Below are 22,857 nucleotides of genomic sequence, written 5' to 3' on the forward strand. Positions count from 1 at the left end.
TCCCACGCTCGCGATGAATTGGGGGGGGGGGGGGATTGGATCAAAGTAGACAGCTGAAAAATAAAAGCTCTTTTACTTTCATTTTTAATGACAGTATATTTCTCTCTTTAAGGCCTCAACTTAACTGCTCTCTATGACCAGCTACTTAATCTACTGCTTTGGCTGAAACTGAACAGAAGGAATGGTCAAGGCTTCAGTCACATGCTTTCAAAAATAAATGCAGCAGACTTAACTGGGGTGTGAAGGTCCAAGACCTTCTTGATCTCACATGCCAAAATTATTATTGTTGTATACTGCCTGCTATACATTTCATACCATACAAGCTATTGCACCTTCCTCCTGCCTTTCATTCCATACAGGCCATGCAAGAAAGAAGTCTACTTAATTCTGCAGCAATTCCCATAGTCACCGCCTCCCCACAAATGCCTGCTCAACACTGTGCAATCTGAGTCAACCTCAATTCCACAACAGAGGTTTCTTCCGGTTAAAACACTTGTTGAAAGTCAAAACACAGGAAAGAATATTGAAGAGCCAAATGAACTACTCTTGAAGTACCTATGAATCTGCCCAACTTGTTTTCATGTATGACAACCAGTTAATTGAAATGACAGGTAATTAAAAACCTGGGAAATATTCCAACCTTCTTTCTTCTTGACTGCTTTCCTCAAGTTTCTGTAGCCTTCAAAAGCACGAGGTACAGTATTGGAAGGCCAAGCCAATGAAGGACAAACCAGACAGTGAAAAGCAAAAGTGATAAGAAGGTAAAAAAATGATATATGAGCTTGTGGAGTTTAAAATGAAATTTTAAAAGATACCATCACGACACAACAAGTAGTAAAAAGGCAATACATTTTGCACAGTTGGAAAGTAAATAGAAAACAAAGAAGCAGCATTTGTAGGTTAACTAATCTGTCACTGTCAACAATTGTAAATTTAAGTTAAACTAAGGAAGAAGTTTTAGATATAGACAATGTATTTCACTTTGAGAATTATTTCTAATATGGATTCAAAAAATCTCTTAGTTCTAGAAAAAGCTTTCTCCTCTTTTGCCACTTAAAATTGGCAGGTAAAATACCAAAAATTGCAAGAAGTACTGCCATTGAACCAAAGTTATATAACCTCAAGAATATATCAGGAAAGAACCCAATGCACTAGTTTTATATATGCTGATAACATATTGTAATATAAAATAGTAATGAAAAATTTTTAGTACTAATATTTTAAATCATATATTCTGAATATAATTCTTAAAAATCTTCAAATTGCATTTATTTTTTGGTTTGCGGTTTTGTTGTTTGTTTTAAAATAAAAAGCAGAAACCCACAGTTTATTTTTCTGGGATTCAAAAAGTACATGCCAATGATTGCTTGTTATTTTTTAATAAATTAACAAAAAATATGCATCAGAAGCAATGAGATGGACAAAGTGTTAGTATTTTTACTTGTACTTTTTCCTCTTGAACAAATGTATATGTATCAGTAGAGAAATGTCTGCATGACTTATGTATATGTAGAGATAGCTTAAATTTCAACTACTGAAATTCCTCATGTTCCCATTATGAGCAAGTTTTGAGCAAGAGCTTTTGCTGCCTTTTCACCTCATGCTGCCTGCCATCTTCCTTCAGTATCAGCTAGGAGCTAACACGCTAAAGCCCATGTAATTTTATCACTAATTTAGTAATAAAGGTTAGGGAAGTCAAAAGACAACAGTCAAAAAAGGTTACCAGGTATGTAAGGCTCACTAATGATTGAAAGGGACGTAGGAGGTTTGCTCTGGGGCTTCCAGTGAGTAGGTCACACTGTGGGACACTCCAATCGAGCATGTCAGTATTTCAGTAGCCAAAACATTACTGCCATGTAAACTGTTTCCAATAAACTTTATGACAGATGCTTATTAAAGGCTACAGATATATAGCAGTACATACCTGCTGCTCATTCAGAAACTGGCTCTTAGATCTTCAGGCTAGCTCACAACAATTTAGCTAAGTGGCATATATTTAAAATTATGCCCCTTTCATCATACTGACCCACAACCAGGAAACAAACAGGTCAAGAAATGTAGCAGATGGGGCAGAACTAGTAACTAGGCTTATTGATCCCATTTTAGCAGGAAAATGATAGTTAGACAACTTTAAAAGAACAGCAACCCTAAAAAGAAATAGTACAGTAAAAGCAGCTAAATGCCTGTAGAACACAGAAGTAGAGCAAAGAATCCCTTCCAAACTGCAGGGTAAATTGTCCCTTTGCAATACATTAGCATACCCATTGCCAATTCCTGAAATTTCAGTAGAATAAAAATCCACAGCGATATATCCTGAACAGAGGCTTTGCATTTCATTAATTAGATAGAAGCACTCCACAGGTAACAAGTATGACAGGCTATATATATGCATAATCCCTCAAATTCTAACATTTCTTAGCTTCTAAGGAATTTCTCTCCTAACATATGCACTTCAGAAATTTATAAATATTTATTGCAAAGCAGTCTGCAGATGGGCCAGTAAACAGATTCAAACCTTACCAGCACTTTGAAGAGCATGATCCCATTCTATAGAATGGAAGACCTGCTTTAACATGGAGGCTGGACCATCAAGAGGTCTCTTCCAACTTAAATTTTTCTATGGTTCTCTAATTCTATAATGCTAGAATAGAAAACTGATCTCAAATTAGTTTACAGGAAGTATTCCCTAATTCTGGATCAGACCACTTGGCCATTCACAAGATTATTGTCCTGGTGTGAACAAGTGTGACTGGATGCAGAAGCTTCTTTCAGAAAAAAAAACCAACACAAAAAGAACAACCATCTGTTTTACTTACTACTGTATGTAGGGTAAAACTTCCAAATGTTTTTTTAAAGTCATCATCTCTTACAATAAGAGATATTATTCAATATATCTAGTAACCTTTATCTGTTTTCTGGTCACAATCCTGTCTGCTACCTAATACTCAGGCCTGAAACTAACAATTGGGGCTTTATCGAAACATGTATCTAAACGCATGCTTGATTTTAAAAGGTGTCGAAACACAGAAAATCAAATCTTTCTGTTCTTGCATTTACAGTTAAAGAACATATTGAAGCATTTGGCTGAAGAGACGCCAGAACATTCTGCTGATTTCATTTAACACTTCCACCCTGCCCTCAAGTTCCTATAAACATGAGACACAAAATCTATCAAAATCTCCATAAATGTATAAGAGTTTCCTTAAAAATGATATGCAAAGGAAGAATTTAGTTGTTATTAAAATGAGTGTTCTCCACGAGTATCAGACATTGACTTGGTGAATGGATTTAGATATTGGACCTCAAATTGCAGACATCACTAACTCAAGTCTACTTTATACTTCAACTATATTTCAGGCTTATACTGTTTTGGTTTTACTCTTAACTTGTAGAAGAAGTCTGAAGGGCCATTAGTAGAAAGAGTAATAGATTAGAAGTGTGGAAAATTTCAAGGAAAAGGGAAAAATCTCTAACGGAATCAGAGTTTCGGAGTACACAAACAGATCCTTGCTGTACTAACTGCTGTCTGAACAGGCATTTTTATCAATGTCTATGAGCATTTTAGTAGATGAGAAGTCGGAGAGCAAAAAACAGCAAAGCATGATGTTGCAGAGAATTAAGAAACCTCAAATTAAAAACATTTATAAAAGCAGAAGATAAAGCAAAAGAAGCCATTCCAAGAGCTACCAAAGAATTCCCAGCTATTCAGAATATCTTTCCTTCAGAAAGCTGTTTCAGTTTTGACGTACGGTAGAAAAAAGTTTATAATTTTTGGTTTTGCAAACTTCTGTTGAATTTCAAAGCATTTAAAAAAATTTTTTTTTAGATATCAAAATTTATGGAAAGCACCTGTGCTTTTACCACTGTGCATAATTATATAGAAAAATTCATTACAACAGAGACATTCATTGTACAAATACTGCATACTTCACTGGAAGAAAAGATGCAGAAGAAAAACATCTATAACTTCAATGTGTAAAAGGGTTCAAAGGAACAGCAGTTCAGGATCCAAACCCACACAGCAACAATTAATTAATTTTAAAATCTCAGTGGTTAAAAAAATACACTTCTTTACTAATAAAGAGAAAACAAATAGCATTATAATTCATACAACACCTCTTTTTCTTTTTCCTTTCTTTTTTTTTCAGCTTTTCTAGATCTTTCTTGGCTATATCTAGAATTTCCATTGTCTCTTTCTCTGAAGAAAGCATAGAAGCAGAAAATGCTGATGGTCCACCAAAGTACGTAGATCTTGCTGAAGCTCTTGACAAGTTGCGTCGAAGATTTTCATTCACTGCTTCACTTTCTAATAATTTTGCTCTTAAAAAAAAAATTTTAGAGCATGAATCACAAGTATTGCTAATGCACGAGATGTATACTCTCTAGCATCTGTAACTGCACTGCATTACCTTCAGTTTAAAAAGAAACTATAAACTAAGGTAAAGTCTCACAAAATACAAATGTAGCAAATCCCTTGATGACACCATTTTACACAACCTTCGTGTATGTTGTGCATATAATTTATACCCTAGACAGAAACATATAAATGTCTGTATAAATATATATGTGCATACCTTGTGTGTATATACATATTACATGAAAGCTACACAAGATCTCTAACACTAACTGGGAATAGGCCAGATAATTTTTTTTTTTTTTCATGATACACCTCCAAGAAATAGAGAAATAAAAATATATAAAATATTTAATTCTTTAATTTAAAGAGAAAGCAGATGGTTTTTTTAAACACTAAATCATAACAAGTAATTTCTCAGTACTATCATTTATACAGAAGGTGATGAATTTATAAAACAACTGTTCTAAGTTTTGCTGTCCTTTGTGCAACAATATCAAGTTATCATCATTATTTAGGCAACATCTTACTTTCATCTCTATCATCAGCTTCATCTTTAATATTTTAATTTTCTGTGGCCAAGAGCAACACCAGATGGTCGTAGAAGCTGAAGGACCACTGTCCTGAAGTAATCCCCACATAGGAGAGCTGAAGTATTTACTTGCTAACACTTACAGTATTTATTTTTTTTTTTTATAAAAATAGTTCAACAACATATTATGCAAATACCTGAGATCTTCAATTTCCTTGATATAATTATGAATCATGTTACTAATTTCTTCATTTCCTTCTCCTTCGAAGGACAGAGAGAAAGAGGGGGTGGGGGGAAGAGAAAGATTGAGAAAGGACGGTAACAGTATAAATATCTGAATACAGCTACTAGGTACAAGGTACCAGCAAAGAGACAAAATCATATGGGCTACATGTTTAGATCTTATCTGGTTTGTAAAATATAATTCCTCCTTAAGCTGCATTAAGTGTTAGGTTCCTCTGTGTCACATGATCAGAATTATGTCAAGTGACTTTTTCTATTTTATTTGTTTTCCATATTAGCACCTTCTAACAATGCATGTACCATAAATCAAATGTAACCTGACAAACAGTGCACAAAAAGAACAATGCAGTCATGGTAAGTGAATTGGTTGATTATTCTATGAGGTGAAAAGCAAGCCAACATTCACCCATCTGTGTCCAGGTCCTCATCCAAAGCAAAATATTTAAGTCCATGTATAGCTAAGCATACAAGTAATTCCTATCCAAAGGTATTATTTCACATTTTATGTTGTTCATAGTCCTAAATGAATGGTCAAATCAGGGTACCAAACTATTTCTAATAGAAGTGTCCAGAAACAGAGGAAAGAATCAGATGGGGGCCTATCCCTGCCAAAGCAGGTCCTACATTATTGTTACAAAGGCATCGCTTCATTCCAAAGGATCCATGAAGCAAGAACATAACTGATTTAAGTTTATGAACTTATGAACCAGTTTACACACAACGCACCCACAGCATACCTGCTCTGGCTAGCACTTGGTTGGCCTGATCACTCATAAGTTGCGTTATTCTTGCTCTCAGTGCATCAATAGTCTCTTGCATTGCTTTAATTCTAACACGGAGATTGTTGTTTTCTGTTTGCAGCATCGCATTTTCATGAAACATGTCATTAATGCTTTCAACACCTTCTTCATCTATAATCCTTTTACCCTTAAGAAAGTAAATATATTTTATTACTAGTAAAGGCTGACCTACACGTGAAAAATTTGTAACTTGACAAAGGAAATCCACAGATTACTTGAAATCTGAAATAGACACTCATAGCAAAAGATAATCTTCTATTGAAAAGTTTAAAACAATCAATAAATAGATAGTTTTCAAAACATTGATGTCTGGCCCACACCTTAGCATTTGGGTCCTGTGTAATTCCATCTTAGTCTGAAGTACAAGTTCTTGAAAAGGTTAAGAAATGAGAAGACAAATCTTTATGAAATCAGGATACCGTCTCAAGGAAAACAAAGGAGGACAACACTGGTAACCACATTTATTGCTGAAAACATTATCAGTTTTAAATTTCAGGAAGAAATGGTCATTGTGTAGTATTAGTATCTGCCTTATATAATTTAAAACGTATTTTTTAAAGACAAATTGTTTTACCTGTCTAGTAAGTTTTTAAAAGCAATACACAGTAACTGTACACATTCATTTATGTGCCAATCTAAACTGTGGTAATTTTTACTTTAGAAGTGATTATTCCTCATTGCTGAGCATGACAAGGTCAATTTTTGCCTTTCAAATAGCAAACACAATGCAGCATCTGTTGACATCATTGGCATTCATTGATGTATCTTTTCTCTGTGGATGCAATCTAAGTTTTCTAAAAACATCTGGTAATCACTGGAATTAGAAGTGTTGTTTAAGTTAGGGTTGCTGTTCAAATCTTTTTAGTGTATGAAGTGGAAGTAGCCACCAGAAAAAAAAGCTATAGAACTATAAGCATTTTAAAGCAGAAGAAATCCTAAGAGGATAAACTTACTGTTTTGTATTCCATGAGTTCCATTTGTAGCCGTGTAATCTCACTGCGCAAAGCATTTATTTGTTGACTCGCCCTATCCTGATTAACCACCACCTTGTTCTTGATGTTCCGGGCCCGATTGGCATACTTTAATGTGTTCAAAGTTTCCATGAAATCTCGATCTGAAGGGCTCACGCATGCTATCATAAGCGTTTGACTGGAAGTTAGAAACATAGGTCAGTGTTACATACCAAGAACAAAAAGAACAGAGAGAAGCTAACAGGTCTTCAGATAGAAGATGAAACAAGAATAGTGACTTCAGAACATTTGTGAAAATATTCCTTGATCTAACTCACAGTAGAAGACTATCAACCACAAAGTTCAGCACTGTTACATCTTGTATCTCCCTAGCATAGCATAGGAGATGCCGGATCATTAATTGTTCTGCATGTAAAATTATAAAAGCAATTTAATTGGTGTTCCTATAAATGTTTTTCAACCAAATTCAGTTTGCTTAACCATACGCAAACTGAGACTTAGAAACTTGAGATCAACCTAAAGTCCTAGACAGTGATTTGGATCACACAGTTGTCAGGACTGCCTACTCTAATTCCTGAGGTGTGTACCTACTTAATCTGAAAGTTGCCTGAATGCTCATCTGAGGTGTCCATGCATGCACAAAACTCCCTAAGGTACCTATTATCTACCACTCCCTAAGGTACCCATTATCTACCTTGGGTTCTACCGAGATCCAAACTGCCTGAATTTTCCACTGCAAATTATCTCCTGTTCTCCAACAGAAGCACAAAAGCTAGTACTTACCCTTAGTACATCTGGCTATAATTGTATTTATTCCATGTTTCATAACACCACTGCTTAGAGCACTTCCACAAAAAGCAGAATCTGAGCTCTAGGCCCAAGAGGGTTATGAACAACCATCTTCCTACAACACCCTCTAGCCATCCCATCACAGGACATGCAGGGTGAGAACATACTCCCTGCTCCAAGTGAAAGACTGAGCAGACAGAACCAGCGGGACAAAAGCAGAAAACAGCAAAAAAATTTTCATGACAACCAAGTGCTTTCATCATTCAATAGGCAGATGGAGGAATGGGGGTCTCTTCCCTCGCTCCCTGGAGTACACTCATTTCACATCAGATGAGAACAGCCTAGAGGGGTCAGAACCAGAGTTCCAGCTGTAGATCATCCTCTGAAGATGCCTACATGGCCTAAATTCTCAAGAGACAGAGGAAAACATCTACATTTGATGGACCCAGTACTCCCCTCCAGGCTTTAGAGGAATTTGCCTCTCTGTTGTATGTTAAAGCTTAGGTGGTTGCGCTAGGAAGAGTACACTGTCTCCAGGGCAATGAGCAATATCTGCATTAGGCAGACTGGATTCTGAACTTCACTTTCTATAATTTCAGACTGAGACAAACAAATTAATCCCTGCAACCCTTTGTGAAGCAAACAATTACCTTCACCATACACACCGATAAACTAAACTGGAAAGGGTAACTAGCCTGAGGATACAAGAAAGAATCAGTTTCAGCAGTTTCTCAGACCTCCTGTGTACCTTTGTGTCAGTTCTCCCCTTGAGCTTAGTCCTCAAGATGAAACTATGTGCGATTAAGAACAAATTTTTAATTCTGACATCAGGACTACTTGTGCTCTCAGTTGAGAATGTGATTATTTTTCTAAACCTCAGAGGACTGGTTCTGCTAGGTGTCTGTCTTGAAAACTGAACAACTTGAACTCCACTTTCCTATCTGAATTGTATAATGAACTATTTTTAAAAAAAAACTATTCTACTCCCTTTATTTTACCACTTCTTTAAACTGCTGCCCCTGCCCCAGAAGTTACAAAAGTTCTCATTTTTCATATTATATTTTATAAAAGTCCTTTCCAAAGACACCCATACTCCATATTCTTACTTGAATAATTCATGAAATATTAATATTTAAATGCTGCTTCAGAACTGTTACAGCATTATATTTAAAATCAGGATTATGGTGAAAATGGTACAGTGACACAATGCTTTCATCATTATTGACTCAGGACTCACTGCAATCTAACCTGAATCACTACTAGTAAATCTTTAAGTATTTGCAAAAAAGAAACAATAATATGGACTGTAATACCAAGGGTAGAATTTGGAAGGCTATGGAACAGGCTAACAGAAATCTAATAATCTGATTTCCCAGAAGAAAAACTGCATATTTATTAAAATTCAGCTTTCCCACACTTTTTGGTTGCCAAAGCATAGATAAGAAATTATTCAAATTGTGTTAATATGTATAACTCTTCCTTAACAGCAAACCGCTAATTTGACATGTCTCAGCAGGTATATCACATAAACAAAAATAGGTGGTGATAGGTGTCCACAAATTTAACATCAGTTAGAAACAGACAGAAAAAAATATATCTGAATATCCTTGAAAATGCTCTGGGACAGCATTTGTGATTTGTCCATTGTACACTATACTATGCGATTTCTCCTGAAGAACAGGAGGGGGAGCAGTGAAGCTGTAAAACAGGAAAACATTTTGGAGTCAAAATTTCAACAACAGTGCAATTTTAGAAGTGGTTTGAAAAAATGTTCATTAGCTACTGTATTTGATATAAAATTTAGTCAAAAAGTGCTATTTGTAGTTATTTCCAGAAAGAGCTTAGAAGAGCTATGCTCTTAATTTCTGCTCTTTTTTTCATAATCCCTGAGTTTCTTCCTCCCTTAAGCACTTCCGAAAATTCTAGCCTTTATTTTACTTGTTTTTTCCAGCTCTTTGCTTTTCCTTACACTGCAGTGCTGCAAGGTCTTACTGAAGTTATCTCTCTGAAAAGGAGAGCAATGATTTAAGAGTTGACTTCCACTTCTCCCTATTCTTTTGTGAAATGCCCAGAAAGCTTCCTGCCCTCCTAAAAATAGTAGTCAGCCATACTGGATTAAATAGAGCAATAAGAGTACTACCTTGCTAAAACACATCCAACTACGGTCCCTTTTGTATTTGTACATGTTAATGTTACAAATACAAAATTTGTTTTATTTTAATAAATTTGTTAATGCTTGCTTAGACAAAGCTTCCAGAGGCCAAAGCCTCTCTTTCTTGTATGTGCAGTAGGTATACAGGACAGGTTCATACAAACAGTTCTGGTGATACACTAGTTTGTTTTTATTAGGCTGTAATCAGATAACTGGACAGATGCACTATACCCTGAGGTATACAACCTTTACAAAAAGATGGCAGTGCCTGTGGTAAACTGACTCCAATCTCCTGTGCATGGCACTCAGAGCCAATAATTAAGTGCCATTAAAGTAACAAAAAAAACCTCTGAAGGCGAAATTCATCACAGCTTTAAAATATACTGTAGTTAATAAGGCTATAACACAATAACAAAGCTTACCGTTTATGCTATCTACAATCTAAAGATGTCTTCATGGAAAGGACTTGTCCTGGAAATGGTAACTTCTAAGTAACTTGAAGCCTTATGTCTAATAAAGCTATGCTAGCTGTACTGAAAACAACAGTGCAAAAATGCTCTTTAAAATCTTTTCCCTGCATTGCCAGTGTTTTCTATCATGACAGTAATTTAACTTCAGAACCTCCCTCCAACAAAAAGAGTGGCTATTTTTATCCATTGTTTAATGTTTATTTTACTTTCTGAGGATTATGTACTCATTCATGCTCATTCACAATGAAATACAGAAAGTGTTCTAGTTTTCATACCTGTTTCCCCCAAGAGAGTCTTGAAGTAGCCTTGTAAGCTTTGAATCTCTGTATGGTACATGAGTTGCCTTCTTACTTTTATCTCCCAGTGCACTTATTACATTACCAAGTGCCAGCTATAAAACACCAAATCATGTAATGCACAAGTTAAAATCAGTTCTTGAGTAGTTTTACTTTAAAACAGCTATAAACTGGGGTCTCAATATTGTAAAAAAATGAATACACTCATGAAAGTTAAGATAAAAAATATTTCTGAGGATTTTTACATTTTACAGTAGACATCTATAAACTTTCGTGCTATCAACAGTGAAGCAGATGACTTGCAGTCTGGTATCTGCAAGTGCTAAGTGCTTAGCACAATTTGCATGCATTGTCTATTGGTATCTCATGGCAGTCGCAAACTAAAGTTAGAACTACTTCATGTAACAAACATTTACTTTCTATGATTATTAAAGGTGATCTCTATTTCTAGCAGTAGCTATATTCTTTTTAAAAATAATTTTATCAGTGTGCTTTATGCTAGATTTAGAATAAAATATGGGGCATTAATATTAAAAAACCCAGAATTTATTACCTCTACAGATATGAAATAAAGAATGTATGATGAGTATTTAAGCATTTAAGGCTTGAAATTATGTAGTCCATAGCTATCCTCTTTTGTTGCTAAACGGGTCTAATGCATGTTTATAAACAACCTAACATTTGGCTGTAAAATTATTTTTAATGTGCAACTGCACATACTTCAATCATATGCCAAATTAAAGAACATTCCTCTAGATGGCACCCTGTAGAGTCAGTTCTTAGTCTTGAAAATGGTCTTACTGCATCCAGCAGTTGAAGAATTGTATATACACCACATTCTGTGACTGCTTTGAAGTGTTTAAATCACTTTCAATCTGTTTCTCAAAGCTGAGGTCTGGAATTCACTGTAAATGAAAGTTTCGTGATCACATAAAATATTACTTTTATCACACTGATTTTCACCTTCGCACATTCTGTATCCTATTTGTTAGGGATACATCTATGTCACCTAAACCCCCAAATTTCTGTTGGCTTTATATGTGCTTATATCAATGATGAAATTGAACTGAATTATCTTTCTCTTCCATATAATATAACCACAATAACTACAGGGTTGGTTTACATTATGTGTCATAATTATAACAAAGAACCAGCATTTATTGATCAATTAAGCTTAATAATTGTCCATATTTTACATGCCTGTACTCCTTGCAAACTGCTTGTAATAGTCTCCAATTGTTTGGGTCTTTACAGAATAAAAAAATAAAAATAAAAAAAGTGGAAGGAACTCTACAATACATTTTAAAAGTTAGAGTAACTAACTATGTTTCACAACAGTTTTAAGTACTGTAATTTGCTAGCTAGGGTCTAGTCCAACCAAGAAAATACTAGCAAGCCAGAACCCAGTAAGAATCAATATATACTGTTAACATCTCATGCTACAGTCCTCATTCTGCACACAATGCGTTTCTACTTTACGGATTACTGAAAACAAGTGATCCAAAAAGGAAGAGAAGATGGTGGTACCAACAGCCTATGGAAACAAGTTGTATAGTCTTACTAGTCCACAGTTGATGGAAATGCCTTCTTTTGCCCTTTCTCCTGTAGCTCCTGTTCGCTTTAACCTTTCTGATCCTGCTAGATCAACAAAATGGAACTTGGCAGTAAGAGTTTCAAATTCATTCATCTCAGAAGATTCAGATATTATCCTGTTATCAGTGGCATTATCCTGTAATTAAGAACAACCCATAAAGCTTGGTAAGACCTTTCACATTAACATTTGTCTACTGCAAAGTTTAATCAACAATTATTTACAAGACTACCTATTTGTCATGCCCAATTCCTTCCATATTTACTCATTCTCTTACAACTACAACAGTATCTCTCAAAAAACTATCTCCATTTTAACCACAGGTACTAACATATCATTCTTGAAGACCCAGCTCTAGATCCACGTGAATACCAATTACTTTAAGTATGAGCTACAATTGTTTTTTGTTGGAGGAATGGGGGGATACATATATTAAAACATACAAGTCTTCAGCAAGGTGGGCAAAAAGATTTGTACTTCTCCTGGAACGCAAGTCTTAAATCAATTGTCGAAGGAAATTTATTTAAAAAAAAAAAAAAAAAACTAATTATATTATTACCCCCCAAAATTACCAGACCCCCTTAGCTCATAAACCTGCCAAATAACTCAAAGATATTTTGATTTTATACCTTTCTAATCCCCATCATCAGCTTCCCTGTGGCATGATTCTTCACCTGTATTTTAGGAATTATTTTTTTAAGCCAGTTTTCCTAGCAGCCAGTATTCCACCAGCACTTCTGACTTGACCAGAAAATAAGGACAGCAGAGGAAATGAGGGAGAAAGAAGAGGTTCCTTTCTCCACCCCCCCTCACCCAAGTAAGCTGTAATGACTGGCACTTGACTCATGCCTCTGTCAGTGCAGGGAATCTGCCCAGGAACACACTGCACTACGGGCTGGTACCATAGCCTCAGCCTCTTTCCACTTCATGTCCCAAAGCACAGCAGCAAAATTATCCTTTTTCATTAGATAATCCTGAGTTTCTGCTGTCAATTAGTATAGCTGTACCATATACTGTGGAGTTTTCTTTTATTCTAAGTGTAGTTAAGACTTGTCAGGAAAGCAACACTGAGTGAGAAAAATCTTTAGATTGCTCACTTCTTGACCTTCCTGGTAAGATACTCATTGCAGGGCAATTTCTACCTACTTGTCATGGCAGCTTCAGGCATATACTGAGTGTATACAGGATTTATAACATATTCACACAGCCCAATATACAGGCTTTATTAGGAATTTCTATTACAGAAAGCATAGATTGTTCTAGTTTTTCTTAAAAAAACAAAAACAAACAAAAAAAAAACCAAACAAACAGACCCTCAGGTATTCTGTGGCAATGATCTTCATGCCCTTGGTCAGCTAGCCCACAGCTCCCTTCACTACTGCAAGGGGTAATGCATGTGTCTGCAGACTAAACCATTCTCACGGCAGTTAAATGTTTCATGCTTCTTAAATAATCTCCTTTTGTAGCAGTTTCAGGAGAGAACAGGAATTGTGCCACTTCCACAAGACTGGAAATCACCATTTCTGATATTTTGACATTTACACTGCTGTGGACTGCACACTCTTTCCCAGCCCTCACAGTAATGATTAATGCATCCTTTCACTCTCGCTTATTTAATAAGTCAAAGGTACATCCAGAAACTTCTGAGGAGCATGGATGGTGTGAACACAGCATGAGGAGTAGCGCATCTGTGCACTGCAGCCCTGGCTGCCTGCCCACACTGGGCACCGGGGACCGCACGCAGAGGGGACACAGCCAACGCCGTCATTCAAGGAAAAGAAACTGTGTTGCCCTAGTAACAAAGGTCTCCCAAAACTGTTGTCTGCAGAAACTTGAGCTGCACCTATCCTGGCCACCCAATAATAGTTCATATTAATTTATATGCCAGGAGCATTCAGAGGCCAACATCAGGTCTAAACCCTACTCTCCTAAACACCACAGGGCAAGAAGAGGGTGCCGTCTCCACAGATGAAGGATCTAGCAATGCCCTGCTCTAGACGGTCAAATTATCTTGCTCATATCTCCCAAAAAAGAAGAAACAAAACACAGTTTGACATTAGGCAGAAGGCAGCCACCTATTCTTCTAACACAAGCCTCTGTTAAAAACCAGGCAGACCCAGGCAAGAGTCCTGTGGGCAGCTCAGCTGGTGGGGAAGACTGCAAGTGCACCAGTGCAGGTGGATTGACTGTGGGAAACGAGGCTCCCAGATGAGTTCTCACACCCCAGCTACACGGACAGTTTTCAACAAAACCCCCGAGCAGACAGTGTCACCACACAGTGACCGAGGTACCCTATCTGGGCTCCAAGCACGGTGCCAGCCCCTCCCAAGTGAGAAGACAGACAGCTGCCCGCACCACCAGATCCACAGTTTCAGCATGAAAAGCAGGAAGAAGTGTTTTTAACAGGTGTATAAAGCAGGTCTACATACCACAAAGGACCAGGGACTGACCCTCATTTGCCTGCAAATGATTATTTGAGTGTTAAAAAAAAAAAAAGCAAAAAAACCACTACAAATCCAATCCACTGTTCCACATGCTTAAAAACATGATATCTGTGTAAAATGCTAGCCAGATACTTAAGAGTTCACTAAAACATTTTAAAATTTTGATACCTTTAGAATAATCAAATTAAGTCCCCCTGAAGCTACTGTAGTTTTCAGTAATGTGGATTTATTCAGAACTCTCCTCTTTACAAGACTCACCAACAGCAACTAACAACTGGACATTCACATGAAGAATCTACGGAACAGCTCCGTGTACATTCATAGTTTTCATAGTTCAAATTTCAGGTTAAGTGCTTAGACTTAACAAAACATCTGAACCCCAAATATATATCTGTTTGAAATAAAACCACTAAGCCTCAGAATGAAATGCTTTTCTACTTGCTCCTTGTTGGATATCAACACTTAATCTGAAATATCCAAGCATTTTCACTTAGCTGACTGCAAGCTTAAACCCACTAACTACTAAGACACTTAAAAACACTTTCCCAATTAAAGACAAATTACATTTTAACTTTCTTACTTGTGTATGTTGCAACGAAATACTGAAAAAAAATGCTAGAGGAGAATGGGCAGGTTCATGTAAGAGACTGCAGTTTATGGTTGCCTCTGGCTAGAGGATGGTTACATATGCACAGATTAAATCAAATTATTGTAATACTTAACAAATTCACCAAGCATGATGATTGTAGCATCTTTACTAAGTGCAATTCAAATAGCAGTGGCTGCCAAAACATTCACATTCACATTTTGAAAAATGGTTACTAAAGTGAAGTTTAATAACAGCAAAGATACATACAGTGTTAAATGCAGGACAGACTCTGGTTTGACATAAGTGGATAGTAAAGATAGCATGTGACCGTGAGCTCTGAACATTCATCTGAGTGCTGGCAGTGGTTCGAGACAAAGCCCCCAGCTTCAAGCACTGCATCATCTAGAAAACAGACAAGAAGTACATTGCATTGCTTGCAGTTTAAATAAAAAGTGTTCCTATAATGCTGTTTTGGATATAAATAAGCTTTTTCTCTTTGCTACAATTTCAGTTCCTATATGCCAAGAAGCACAAAGATTCTTAAATAAGAAAAGTATTTTTTGGTTTCTGAAAGAAAACACTTAAATCTTTGTACCCCTCTGTCCCCTTGTAGTAACATAGCAATACTCCTTCCATTCACCTGTGGCCAAAATGTACGATTTTTGTACTTTTTGTACAAAAACATACAGTACAATAACATTTGTATTCAGATTTGCAATGCACATGAACAGCAGTTTACCTCACATCAGTCATCAGGCAAAAATCTCCTGTCACAGGAAAAATAACGTATATAAGATTTGGGAGATCAGATTTACACACATACCAAAACTTTCTCTCCCAGCAGAACCATATTATTAGCAAAAGTCTGTTTCTAGCATTAAGTGAAAGTGATATGCACTTAATATCAAACATTTATCAGATTTAAGGCTACGGAAACTAAAGAAAATAAAAATTTCAGCTAAATTTTACACCTAAACTGTTCAAGATGCAGATGTTAGCAAGCATAGCCTCTATTTTTAACTGCTTATCAAAACATACAACATTTTTAGAATGTACTTGGTAAGCTGCAGAGTAATTTATTTTCATTTATCACCTCCGATTCTCCATTCACAGTTCGGGTTGTAACACCCACTGTATAAATTCCTCCCGCTGAATCTTCATGTATTTTAATATTTGATTTTTTATTCTTTGCATCAATATCACGTGTGGTATCAAACAGATCAAGAATTTCTTCATTGTAAAGCTGAGGAGAAAAAAAAAGGCAAAAAGCCATGTATTACTTTAGGAAGTAATTCCTCCAAAGACTAACAAATCTGTGCATGGCACATACAGAAAGTTCTAAAAATCCAAAAGCCAAAACTCAAAAAAGGACGCTGTGAAACATCCAAACTTACAGGGACAATAGGGTGATAGATAGACCAGCTGCAAATTAAGTCACCTGCACACCTTACTATTATGCCACCCAAGGAAGCAGTAATTTCCTCCACATGGTCAGATCTGGGAGAAGATTCTTTGGTGGAACCAGGGAAGGGGAGGCACTCGATGCCAGCAGAACAGTGGCAGTGGTTTCTGTGGCAGGTACCTGCTGCCTTCAGGTTTGACCTTGGGCTTTTCTTTTGTTCTGTTGATTCGTTTGGCTGCACCCTCCTCCAAACACTTCAAACTCACTCCACTTGCTCTCCCTGCCATCACACCTTTTCTCATCTTCTCTCCTGCACCTTAATAATTCTATGTCTCTCTCTAATTTAGATAAACTGGAAGGAACTTAACATAATAGTTTTTGTGCAAGTTGCTTATTAAAGACACCAACCAGCGGGCCAAAAATACTACGGCATGGTTTCTTGAGCAGGGCTTTTGTACTTTCCTCCATACAATACCTATACTTCGGTGCCCCAGATTTAGTTACAACTTTCAGGCACTGCTGTATGAGCAACAGCAACTATTTATTACATGTTTCAGGCTGCTTAATGTTCACTGCCTGTTTCACTGGGTCTCCTGAAGATAAGTACATGTACATTTAGTGGTCTTTCAACTCAGTAGCATTACGCATATCAGACTTTTAGGTCAGCAAATCATATCAGAACCAGGAAAGACACCAGAAATTACTATGCAGTTATCAGTGTTAGAGGAGATGGATTATCATTTCATAAGAATGTTCTGAGTTTTAGGAAAGGTGTTTAGATCCAATTGAAGACATCAGGGCAAACATCAGAAAAAAAAGAAGAAAAAAAAACACAAAAAAAAGCAGCATGCCACTGTCTCAGGTCTCTGCTGATGTAGACTGGAATAGGTACAGTGTCTTTAATTTCATTATATCAATTCACTTCAGCAGAGCTTAGGCCAGACTGATTAAATCCCTGATCAAAGTCCCTAGGTAAAAGCCAAAGAACCACTGCAACAGATCTGTATTCGCCCAATGTACTTTCACGTACATTGAAAGCAAGAGGCCTTCTCCTCTCACAAGAGGAAATCCATCCCTGAGAAGAAAAGGCTCAGCATTTGTGAATGTGATGCTTTCAATTCTGTACACATTTAAAAGGAATTATATGTAATTATTAGGCATAAACGCTCTAAGTTGGAGCCTTCTTACTAATGATTTACCTTGCTAAGCACAGACAAACTAATGCCACAATTTAGAGAGGATCCTGATAATGCACCTACAATTGCTTGGAACTGCATATGCCTATCTTTTGGAAAAGCTAGCAGGAAAGCAAGGAGTTAAGAGACACAGACTGCAGCAAACTAAACAAAAGCAATAAAGTAGCAAAGTCACTGTTCCAAATAGTTATCCAGCTGTTGGAATTCAAAGTTATTCCAAAATAAAACCTTGCTTCAACTTGTTCAATGACTAAATTGTTGTCTATGTAATCCAGCTCTAATGGTAGATAGGATGGGAGGAAGACAATACTTTCTGATACAAGAGTACTTTATAATAGGTAACTAATAAGAAAAAGCTCTTTCTGGGAAAGCTCCAATTTAGCCTCGGTACAATAAAAATAAAAACAAAATCTACCAAAAAAGTGACATTTTGTTAATGGTGAAACTATTACATTCATCATTTAACCTTTTCCTAAATTAGATAAACAAGGCAGGCTTTAGTATGTACATTTCATCTGAAATGTGTTGTAATGGCTGCAATTCCGCATACCATTTTAACTGTAACATTCAACTACTGCTCTGTATTTTGGAACTAATCACAGTTACATTTGTAACATTATATCAAAAAACACAAGGAATTCAGAAACTACACTGGTTACTACTCCTTATGCTACTTGCTGTCACAGCTGCCTACGCAGAAATGAAGCTGCAGCTCCCCAGTGTTCAGAGAGAAGAGAATAGTACAGCATTCCCACGGCCCATGCTCAAGCCTAGTCTGTCTCTAGGCAAACATTAGCCAGAGCGACAAAAAGTTCTGCTTAAAGTAAAAAACCTATACTAGTGCAAAACTAATGCCAGCTTGTTAATCTTTAAAACAATTGTAGGAACTTATGACTAAAGGACCTCGTTTACTTCAGCAGTAATAAAACCAACAGCTTTTCTCTTGGGTAATATAAAAGTGGGTTTTTTCCCCCATGAAGTAGATAAAGTTGCAAATACTGAACTAAGTAATACACATTTACACCTGCTCTTCCTTAAATTGATTCTTCCTCTCTGTGTGCTTAAAGTATCAGATTTTGCAGCTTGGTAGTAGATGTAAATATGTTACGCCCAAGTCAATCAATTTAAAAAATTGTTCCATGGGCAGGAGACCCAGCATAAAAGCTGCAAGACTTGAACCAACAGCTGCTGCAGATCAGAAAGATCACAGGTATTATGGCCTCTCTTACCAGTAGCTATGTCTACAAGAAAACACAAAGGGAACAGTTTTTTAAGAGCACTGACCCAGGTTTTCTCTGGGTCTAATGAAAGACAGAACAGTGACACAGAAGCCTAATCCTAAACCAATGGGTATCACAAAGAGAAGTATTTTTATGCTAGGTTTCTTCTTTGGTGAAAGGAATATAACAAGTCTCCTGAACAGATAAGAAACCTATGGCAAACTGACAAAAGCAGGCAAAGCATGGTCACTATTCAAAAGCACAAAGTACAATTGATTTTTTTTTAACAGTTTCTTGCTTTAAGGTTTTGTAAAGAATTACAAACAGGCAAGAGCAACAGGCTGACAAAGAAATGTGTGTTGCAGAGAAGGATAAATGATGACTAATATAACTATTTCTACATTTCAAAATAATGCTGTAAAGGAAACTACTAAAATAATTGGAATAAGATAAAAAGGGTCTTTTTCATAACTTGGAAATCTGAAGCAAATTCCATAAAATTTCCTTTTGAAATCTTGAAGATTAATTCAAAACATCTCATGAGAAAAGAACATAAAAGTAACAACCAGAAAAAAATGTTTTATTTTCTTTCTAAAAAAAATACATGAAGCACACACACAAACACAGATCATATTTACCTCTAAGAACTGTGCATTCACTTTAAAATCTGGAGGTGGAAGTCCTTGTTTAATAGCAGCTTGTTTTTTTTCTTCAATACATCTGAAAAGATGCTTAACAGCACGCGATATAATGCCTTGTTCCTCTTCTGTTATGTTGACATCAAATCCAGTGCCCATGGTGTATGTTTTGCCAGCACCTGTCTAAATTGAAAAAGGAGTAGTCACTAGAACTTGTTAATAGTACTGAGTCATCACAGGCAAATGCAGTTTGTGAACACTAGTGCTAGATAGTGACTACTAAGTCAGTTTCTTGTCTTTACAATATTAACATGCACAGTAACAGGCCATTTTGAAAAATGGATAAACAGTAGTTGGACAAACTGTTTATCCACAAATCACATACAAGAAGGCAGGGACCAGTTCATAACCTTTCCCCTACAAGCTTCCTCTAAGCTGCTTACATCAGCCTTGAGCTATCATCTCTGAGGTCAAAAGAACAGTTCATGTTTTCAACTGAGACTGTTAATCAAAGCATGTATTTTGGAGGTAGAAGCAGCATTTGCAATTCTTTACTGAAGTAGATTAAGTGACTCCCTTAATTATGACATCTGAATATCTCAGGGAGAATATTACCATTGTTCTTAATTTATAGACAGCACTGAAGAATACAAGCTGTACCTTCACTAGGTAAATAGCTTAATTAAATGTGAAGTCCCATAGAAGACAAGGTAGTGTTGTGGTTTTACTTAATTAGTGGGTCAAGTCTAAGACAAAGATAGTACCACACAGCTAAACATAATCTACTAAACTGGATCTGCAAACTGCTTTGTTTCACTAGGACTAGATTTCACCTAGCCGACTTGAGATACGACATTTAACAGTGGTGAAATTCAGCATCCAAGACCAAATTTTATGCAATCAGTTCCTAAAGGAGTATTCAGAAGACAGTAACACATTCACTACACTGTGGTCAATGATATTTCAGCTTTTAGCAGTAAAATGTGTGCCCAGTGTAGTGAGAGGTTGTGTTGTCTATGAAAAGTTCTCCAACTTTAGAATCTGATCTCTACATTTTGCCCAAAAAAAAAAAAAAAAAAAAAAAAAACCACAAAACCAAAACATTGTGGCCTGAAGTTCCCTAAGATCTATTTTAAAAAAAGCTCCTCTTCCCAAAAGCATCTGAAAATGCAGAGAGATGGATAATTGCTCAGAAAAGAACCTCAGTACAACCTCTATCTATATATCAACTGATTAAGTCACTAATTTGTATTGCTGCATTGGGGTGAATTCAGGAATTATATGGACTCATGTTATTTCCAGCATTACTATTACTTCAGACCTACTGCCTATATATTTAATATTTTTTTTCCTGTGTTTCAATTGCCATTCTGCACAGAATCTACACAAACTCCTAAACAGCCTCCTACAGGATACCTCATTTAAAATAAAACCAAGACACTAAAAAAAAACAGGTTCATGCATTCCAAAATTTACGAGAAAGATCAGTTACAGAAAACTCTTTGTTCCAAAAAAAATACTTTAAAATAAAATTGTAAAGCTTACTTGGCCATAAGCAAAAACAGTGGCATTGTAGCCTTCAAAGCAACCTTCAATTAGTTTTTCTATACACTGTATATAGATTTCTTCTTGCTGCGAGTCAATGTTAAAGACATAATCAAAAGTGAAGGCCTTATCTTTTCCCAAGAACACTTGAGGTTCACCAGGTGTGACAGATGTACAAATATGGCATCCTTCAATCTTCTCTTTGGCTAGCTGTGGTCTAATTCTGTTTTGGAAGAGACAAAAAGAACTATTAGGAATTCTCATCATCAGAAAGAGGAGTATACAAACAATATAAATAAGAAATATGAAAAGAATTCTTTACTGACTGAAAAATGAGAATTTTTCATCAAGCCAGGAAGCTTCCAGCTGTCTGAGCCACACTACTGACTGTATCAGAACTGTACTCATACAACTGTTAATGCAAATGACATCGTCTTCCGTGAAGGTTCACCTACCAAATTCAAGCTGACAACCTGCCTAGAAATCTGAATGTTTCTGTATGTATACCTTGCATTACCAAAGATTAATTTGCACAATCCATTTCAGACTTTGAAATCAAGCTTTCCAGTTTTATCAGATTCCTTCATGCTTTCACTGTAAAAAAATTTTTTGTTGATTTTTTTTAAATAACAACAAATATGAAAAAAAATGCAGGATAGTTTAATTAGTAATTTTGGAGCAAAGACCCCCAAAGCCTACATATCATCTAAATGAAAGCCTCCTTGCTATGAGAGGAAGGAGAAGGCTCACAGTTCTTCCTTTCCTTTGACAGGAAAGGAGCTTTGTCACAGCCAGAACACTTCTGTGAAATATTTGGTTTCAGTGAAGAAGCATACCTTCAGGGGGGAAAAAAACCGAACAATTTCTAACAAGTTCTAAAGGTAAGAGTGTCTCATTCTTCATTATTTCCTCACTTAAGACAAATTCCAGCTTCTATTTCTGTTTGTTCAGTTCCTGACAAACTACTCTGTAGAACACAGCCATCTCAGACATCTTATACTCTATCATTTTATTAATTCCTCTGCATTCTTAATACTCTTGCAGTCTTGTCAAAATTGAATTCATGTATTATCTCCATGACTAAAGAAGATTGTGGAAGTTTGTGATTCAGTTGGTTTAATGGCTAACTAACAGGAAGAAAAATTTTGGCCAACATAACATATTATTCTAGCTGTAATTAATAATGTTTACAAAATTACTTTTTTTTTTTTTAAGTGTTTCCAAGATGTCAAAGCAGCACCAACTTTAAAAAAAAAAAAAAAGTGTGCTGCTTAAAAGACAGGGGACAAATAAGGCTATATAAGGGTGATAAAATGTCAGAAGTACAGCTACCTACAAACAAAATCATGGAGTATTTAATATAGATTCTCCATTTATATCAAATTTCAAGTAACTATATTTACCTCGGCATGGCTATTTTCAGTTACACAATGTCAAAGTTGAAGATCTGTATATACAGAGTATACTTTAAAGGCACATATTCATTTCATATTCCATGTTTTAAGGGCCATATCTACATTAGCATTTGGTTTGGAGTAGCCGTGCTGTCTTGAAGCAAATTCCCCCAACACCTTCACTTACCACATGTTGGTTTGGATTACAGATGAGTTTCAGTGTGTACAAAT

General features: G+C 36.2%; 1 protein-coding gene across 1 annotated transcript in view; it reads right to left on the reverse strand.

The window, feature by feature from the left end:
- KIF21A (kinesin family member 21A) overlaps positions 1-22,643 on the reverse strand; it is a 184,051-nt gene extending 161,408 nt beyond the window's left edge. The window contains exons 1-12 of the mRNA XM_010581084.1: positions 22,636-22,643; positions 21,233-21,455; positions 19,688-19,870; positions 16,325-16,474; positions 15,499-15,633; positions 12,169-12,336; positions 10,587-10,702; positions 6,883-7,078; positions 5,867-6,056; positions 5,084-5,147; positions 4,117-4,320; positions 641-679 (exon numbers count right to left, since the gene is read on the reverse strand). Coding sequence (XP_010579386.1) covers positions 641-679; positions 4,117-4,320; positions 5,084-5,147; positions 5,867-6,056; positions 6,883-7,078; positions 10,587-10,702; positions 12,169-12,336; positions 15,499-15,633; positions 16,325-16,474; positions 19,688-19,870; positions 21,233-21,455; positions 22,636-22,643 — 1,676 coding nt within the window. The remainder of the gene's footprint in view (positions 1-640; positions 680-4,116; positions 4,321-5,083; positions 5,148-5,866; positions 6,057-6,882; positions 7,079-10,586; positions 10,703-12,168; positions 12,337-15,498; positions 15,634-16,324; positions 16,475-19,687; positions 19,871-21,232; positions 21,456-22,635) is intronic.
- Between the last annotated feature and the right edge of the window lie 214 nt (positions 22,644-22,857).

Source organism: Haliaeetus leucocephalus, unplaced genomic scaffold, assembly GCF_000737465.1.
Source record: "Haliaeetus leucocephalus isolate CR32 unplaced genomic scaffold, Haliaeetus_leucocephalus-4.0 Scaffold751, whole genome shotgun sequence".
Classification (NCBI taxonomy): domain Eukaryota; kingdom Metazoa; phylum Chordata; class Aves; order Accipitriformes; family Accipitridae; genus Haliaeetus; species Haliaeetus leucocephalus.